Source organism: Eurytemora carolleeae, unplaced genomic scaffold (genome assembly GCF_000591075.1).
Source record: "Eurytemora carolleeae unplaced genomic scaffold, Eaff_2.0 scaffold1976, whole genome shotgun sequence".
Lineage (NCBI taxonomy): Eukaryota > Metazoa > Arthropoda > Copepoda > Calanoida > Temoridae > Eurytemora > Eurytemora carolleeae.
The window spans coordinates 1-6,901 of record NW_019397917.1 but is presented as its reverse complement, the minus strand read 5'-3'; the positions used below and the strand labels follow the sequence as shown (position 1 = coordinate 6,901).

Here is a 6,901-nt window from a genome sequence, read left to right as displayed (position 1 = left end):
ACATTTGATAGATATGGTTGTACAAGGACAATTGTTAGATATGGTTGTACAAGGACATTTGATAGATATGGTTGTACAAGGACAATTGTTAGATATGGTTGTACAAGGACAATTGATAGATTTTGTTGTACAAGGACAATTGTTAGATATGGTTTAATAAGGGCAATTGTTATATATGGTTTAACAAGGACAATTGATATATATATGGTTTAATTAGCTACCCACATGAAATAAATGGAGTTTCTTATTATGAGATATATTGAGGTCTGAAAGTTTGAAATTGATAATCTAATACAAAAAATGAACATTAGTTTTATTTACTTTTTAATTCTAATACTCTAATAGTTTTATTGTTATTAGAAAAAGAACAGTTTTATAAACTTTTATGCTCAAATTGGGCTTTTAGTATTTCCAACCTCAAATGAGAGTTTTAACAACTGGATCCACTATAGCTTTCATTCTACACCAAAATTTGAGTTATGCTAAGGAACTGAATATTCGCCAAAAACTCCATTTTTCTTATCCCTTTGTTTTCAATCTGATTTCATGACTTTTGATATTTCAAACTATGGATTAATTCTGTTAGATCAAATATTGAATCCCCATTATCAGGTTAAAAATAGATAGGGTTAGAAAAATACAGTTTATGACGATTTTCCAGTTCCTTTCTCTGACTGAAGACTAGGTTTTAAAGCGAACGAAAACTTTCGCAAAAAAATGCAAAAATGAAATTTGCGAAAGGACGCAAAAAAGATGCAGAATAAATTTCGCGAATTTTTCGCTTTTTTAAAGAAAAACAGTACAGCTAATTTCGCGAGAATATAAAAATGTTCGCATTTTTTTTACGAACGGATTGCGAAAAAATGCGAAATTTTCGGCGACATTTTTTTCGCTGGAATCCCTGTTGGAAACCTTGCTGGAAACCCTTCTGAAGGCTTGAAATTTAAAACTTTTGTTCTCTTTAATAGTTCTTTAAAAAATAGAAGTTATTATGTGTTACCATATAAGATTTTAATATAAGTTAAAAGGAATGGAGTCTTTGCCACAAACTCTGATTTTCTAATACTTTTATCTAGCTATGCAACATAATGACGTAAACCATAGATATTTCAAACTGAATTCTGTTAGATCAGATAATCTAAGTTGGAAATATTAAAGCTGTACATAATCATGGTTGCAAAGATAAAGAGATTAGAAAGTTCTGGTTTGTGAAAAAGACTGATATATTTAATTATTAGGTGCAAAAATTATGCTTGATTGGTATTTGTTTTAGGTTAAATTATGAAGTATGTTCTGGCCCTATTTGTCTTGTCCTGTATGTGTACAGTCTACACCTCAGCTCAAACACAAAGTTCACAGGTGGCATTTTTTATCTTTCTCAGGGGTAGGGGGGGGGGTGTCTTTACTTTCCATAGTACATGGGGGAACTCATTTTTGTACTGAGTGATAAAGAATTTTTCAAGAAAATCTTTAAGGGGTATGTTTGTTTAATTTGTAAAGAGTGGATAATTATCCCAGCTAATACAGGGTTATCTACAAAGGATGAGATTTCAGAGACGACTGTCCGAAATATCTATTGTCTCTTCTTTTAAACGTTTTTCTTTCCTTTGTCTTATCATTAAATAAGCCATTAAAAGATTAAGCATGGACTTAGGATTGTCACATTTTAAGAGTTTCGGGTCGTCTTTACAGTCTCATTCTTTGTGTATATCCTTGTACACAATTTAAAACCTAAAAAAATATAATTAATATGATTGTAGATTCTTCTGAGTAGGCCCACCAGAGCAGCTTGCAACTCTAAGGTATTTTAAACATTTTAATACCTTTTTACTTAATTATTACTTTTTCTACATTTAGTACATAGTTCATCATTATTGTATTTACACATTTACTTAAATACCTGTACATTGTACAATGTAAGGTATTATAATTATTTTTTATTTTTTTAAACATTGGCGTGGGTAACCAGCTTTGTCTTGAACTCTGTCTAACTCCCTTTACCTTCCTCCCCCCCTCCCCCCATTTCCTTCCATATCCTATCCTTGAATTCACTCACAATAAAAAATGTGCATCTAAATTTGAATAAGCTTTATGTGACATGTGATCGGCTACTTCCGATTGTTAACGATTTCAAACTAAACTTGCTGTTAACGGAAAGTTTGCGAGCCCCAAGGGTGTAATGCAAGGAAAGTTAATTGCGGTCGTGTAAACTCTGCGTACATATAATTGAAACCAGTTCTCTTTGGGCGGAAATTGTAAACAAGAATAGATGCATCAGTGTTCGTTTAGTATCCATGGAGGTTAAAAGCATTAAATTTGATAATTTTAATAATTCACATAATAGTTTCCTATGACCAGAATATTTCATTGATTTTTTTATGGGAAAGATGGATACCATGTCAGGCTGTAATATCCGTCTTGTGTTTACCTCACCGCCCTGAGACAGTACGCTGCAGTACAAACGATGCGTACACTTCTGAAATAACTTTCCTTGCATTTCATCCTTGGCAAGCCCTACGTATTACTGAATACTGATTAGCAGAGATAGAGGCAATCGGTTTCTTCTATCATGCACGTTTTAGTCTATAATTAAACCATCTTTATATTTGGATTTTTTGTTTAATGCTTTTCATTCAAAACATATATGCGGGGAAAAAGTAAATACAAAAGGTAAGACATTAATTATGTTTATTAGGAAAAATTGTGATTGAAAGTCACAGCTTTCTCGAATATTGACAGAAACGTAAGCTCTCAGCTCAACTTCCCCTTTTTGCCGGGCACCATCCTAAAAATAATTTTTTTTGGAAGCATTAACTTATTTTTAAATTGTTTCAGGAGTGCAGGGAATGTAAAGGATCATGTGACGGTTGTAATATGTGTCCTCTCTGTGCACTATGTGGAGGAAATACTCTGTAAGTATTAAACAGGTCTAAAATATAGGACTGCGCACATTAGGGCTTTTTTCAAGTTGTTAAAATTTCGTTAAATTCGTTGAAAAAACTACTTTTCTTGTGAACATTCGTTCTTTAGCCACGAACTGAATGTTTTTTTCGTTAATAATATTTTTGGTGCTTTCTCAAAGTTTCCGTTCGCTAACGATCTCACCTATATTAATGGCATTAACAGAAGTTGTCGTTTAAACACATTCATTCGTTCTTTTTTTGAGCCGTAAATCTTACGATTGTTCCCCTTTGTTAACGGACTCTTCAGTTCATTTTTCAAAACTTGCGTTTCGTTAGCTAAACTTTGCTTAGGCCCGGTAGGTATAATTTAGGTAATTTTAAATTTGAGATATTTTAGGATGGGGGGGGGGGGGTCTTAATATAAAAAAGTTTAACTTCTTTTCACTTTTTCAATAATATTTATGAAATTTTCTTAAAATGAAATGAATGATAATCTTGATAATTGTCCAGTAAAGAAGGAATTAAACAGACGACTACAACATCTTCTACAGTCGTCGGCGTTTATATCAATACAATGAAGACGACTTTTCTATTTAAGATTAGATTCCTAACAAGCTTTTCTCAAACTATACAAGTTTACAAGTTAATAAACAGAAGCTGTTAATTTACAGTTTATTTTTGTTTCCATGTTTATGAGTATCCATGCTGTCTGAAAGCTTGATAAAATTTAAACTTTAAATCGAAATGCATTGTATTAATATACATGATGATGAATCTTTGATTTCCGATCTGAAATTCATATAAAATAGGTTGTATTGGCAATTACAATGTAAAACATGGACAAAGTTGAACATTTCCTAGACTTATACAGTCAGGCATAGACAGAGATTGGGATTTTAAAATAAGGTTTAAGGCAATGTGTTCAAGTCTTTATAAATGTATAACTTTAACACTGATCCCCTCAAAAAGGCCAAGCAGAGCACTTTTCTGTTTTTCTTCATGTTGCTTTTTCAGTTTTTTTTGGTCCATACAAGCTTTTTCCGTTTTCTTGCTTTTAGGGTTCCTTGTAGGCCAGAACTGCCTTATTTCATGGTTCCTTGTAGGCCAGAACTGCATTATTTCATGGTTCCTTGTAGGCCAGAACTGCCTTATTTCATGGTTCCTTGTAGGCCAGAACTGCCTTATTTTATGGTTCCTTGTAGGCCAGAACTGCATTATTTCATGGTTCCTTGTAGGCCAGAACTGCCTTATTTCAAGGTTCCTTGTAGGCCAGAACTGCCTTATTTCTGTGCTTAATTATTTAGTAAACCATCAAAATACTCAATTGAATACAGAAACCAAAAACAACCTTTAAATCGTCATATTTTTAATGTTTTTGGTCGTCTTTAGAGTCTCATCCATTGTGGGTAACCTTGTATTTTACATTTTAACTTTAATATCCAGGATCTTATATTCAGATTTTTTCTATATAACATCTACAACGGCCATACTAGAGTTTCTCTAGAGTAAATTAACAAAACAAAAAAAAATACCATATTTATTTTCAGACCCCCCTGTGACAACTGTAATTTCTGCCAGGGAGCTGGGGGAGCTGGAATATCTAACTGCAAGAAAAAGTGCCAGGATGGAAAGAAAACACCCACTTGCACTGACTGTATTAAAAACTGTTAATTAATTGAATTTTAATAAAAAAATATATCTCTTTTAACAGTTTTTATATTTAAGGTACTAACTAAAGTGCCTGGCGTTGCCCGTGAAATAAAAAAAAAATATTTTAAAAATCAACTGTTGAAGAATATAAAAAAAATCAAATCTTGTTTAGCCTATATGTTACCTCCAGGGTACCCATGAGTTCCCTCGAAATTTTTAGTCAATTTGGTCCAGCCGTTTGGCCGGCTATAGCTGACATATATGTATAAAAGCGAATAGCTTTATTAAAAAGATGAAACATTAAAAGAGAGGTATTATCAAAATTAACTTTTAAGGTTCTGATGGAGCAAGCTCCTTTCTGCTTGTGGCTTTTTATGGCATTTAAGGTTTTCCAATTGTAAAATGCATTATTTTTATAAGAGAGTTTTCTAACAAAATTGCAGGGATCTTTATGCAAAGAAAATTTGAAAAAAGTTGATTTCCTGGCTCCAAAAATGCAAGGGTTTCTAAGTATCCTTTTATTTAATTGGAGGGTTGCAAAAACTGGTTTGCTTCTCAAGTTCTCAAAATAATAATATAATGAAAATAAAAAAAATTGATGACAACAAGTTTTATTAAGCAGTTAAAACAGATTACATAATTAAAGCTAAACATATTACTAAAGAGAGAGTCTTTAAAACTTGTCCTTTTCTCGCCGAGGCATTTATCCAGCAACAGCAACGCATTAGAAAAATTAGGCCTGAAAAATCAGTGATGAGAAAACTAAAGAATTCGACTAAACAAATCAAAATTAAAAGAATTGATTTAAAAAAATTTTAAAATCAATAATCATACAGTAATGAACACTTTTAAAAAGCCAAGGGAAGGTCGATTTTTCCTTTTTGTTCAAAACATGTTTACATGCAGTTCAAAAGATGCGTCTAACCGCTAAATACCGCTCATTTGTCCGTTTTTCGATATTTGATAACTTTTTTATTTTTTATTTTACTAGTTTTTTCGATACTCTTTCCCAAATACTGGTTTTATGGTTATACTATGCTTAATTATCACGAGATTTTTACAAAATTAACGTTTCTGAACTCAGTGTTTCAAGATAGATATTTATATACCCATCTTAATTTATTTTGACGACATTTTTTGGCTTACAAATTAATGATATGATTTACACAAAAAAGCAAAAATCTGAATTAGTTTAAAAATTATGAAGAAAAAATTCACAAATCTTTTTTTTTAAATGTATCAAAGAAAACGTTAGAACTGCTGCAAGGTGGATTTTAGCATTTGATGAACAATTCACCATTTCTTTGAGCTGAGCTGTACCAGTATTTAGTTTTATGTTGCCGTATTTCTAACTGATTTGTGTCATGGAAACAGGTTTCATTTTGCTCCAGTAAAAAAAACTCAAAAACAATTATTTCCCGATGAAAGGAACTGTGTTGTTTTTATAAAGAATTTCATTAATTCAAGGGTTCAGGGAAAATTCAAGTTGTATCTAAATTCTTTTTTTACAAACAATATGGCGACCTGAGACAAAAACATTTTAAAAAATTAATAAAAGTCCATTAAGTTGCAAAAGAAAAAAGCCTGCCATTTTTAAATTAAAATTGTGTTATTGAGAATTGGAAAAGGAAATCCTTTCAATGGTTCTATTTTAAAGAGTGAATTTTTTCCAGTAGTATTTTTTAAAACTAAACAGCTCAAGCTCTGATATTCGTTACCATATCCGTAACCTTTAATATTTCAACTTTTAACAGTTGATCTAACATAATTTTTAGTCAGAAATATCCATTGTAGATATTGCTTGATCTCCACTTTTCATTATTCAGATTAATTTGATCTTAGCAGGGAAATCCAAAAGAGAGGATTAAGCAGAAAATTAAAAGTGTCCTCAGTAGATATTGAGATTTAGCAATCGCTATTGAGATTATCCAAAACAAATGTTTTCAGCTCAGGTTGCAAAGACATAAGGATTAAAAAAGAAAAGTTTGAAATAATGTTTAATTTCTTTTTACTCACCGGACCAATAGAGCTGCTTCTTCCTCTGACCTTCATCCTAGCCAGCACCTGCTCATTCAGGTCAGCACGCTCCTACAATTTATATTATTATTGTATATAGTTAGGTAGTTAAATAGCTAAATTGTTAGCTATAGTTAGGCAGGATGTAGGTGGGTGGTGAAGTAGTTAGCTAGTCAGGCAGTATCGTGTATTTATATTCTTATTGTATATAGTTAGGTAGTTGAATAGTTAAATCAAGTTAGCTAGTTAGGCAGGATGTAGGTGGGTGGTTAAGTAGTTGGCTAGTCAGGCAGTATCGTGTATTTATATTATTATTGTATATAGTTAGGTAG

General features: G+C 31.8%; 1 protein-coding gene and 1 long non-coding RNA gene across 2 annotated transcripts; one reads left to right on the top strand and one right to left on the bottom strand.

Moving 5' to 3' along the window:
- The first annotated feature begins 1,250 nt into the window (after positions 1 to 1,250).
- LOC111716310 (keratin-associated protein 5-2) lies at positions 1,251 to 4,611 on the top strand. Its single transcript, XM_023491747.1, has 4 exons — positions 1,251 to 1,359; positions 1,761 to 1,802; positions 2,836 to 2,912; positions 4,451 to 4,611. The coding sequence occupies exons 1-4, from the start codon at positions 1,282 to 1,284 to the stop codon at positions 4,572 to 4,574; spliced, it is 321 nt and encodes a 106-aa protein (XP_023347515.1). The 5' UTR covers positions 1,251 to 1,281; the 3' UTR covers positions 4,575 to 4,611.
- Positions 4,612 to 5,148: 537 nt separating this feature from the next.
- LOC111716313 (uncharacterized) lies at positions 5,149 to 6,669 on the bottom strand. The gene is made up of 2 exons (XR_002768458.1): positions 6,570 to 6,669; positions 5,149 to 5,292 (listed from the first exon to the last, which is right to left on the bottom strand). It is a non-coding gene; the product is annotated as an uncharacterized LOC111716313 (long non-coding RNA).
- Between the last annotated feature and the right edge of the window lie 232 nt (positions 6,670 to 6,901).

What these genes read in the sequence shown, in the direction of transcription:
- LOC111716310 (XM_023491747.1), top strand. Translation starts at nt 1,282, where the DNA reads ATGAAGTATGTTCTGGCCCTATTTGTCTTGTCCTGTATGTGTACAGTC. An exon ending in CTCAAACACAAAGTTCACAG is followed by an intron (nt 1,360 to 1,760) that starts GTGGCATTTTTT and finishes ATATGATTGTAG; the next exon opens with ATTCTTCTGAGTAGGCCCAC. An exon ending in CTATGTGGAGGAAATACTCT is followed by an intron (nt 2,913 to 4,450) that starts GTAAGTATTAAA and finishes ATTTATTTTCAG; the next exon opens with ACCCCCCTGTGACAACTGTA.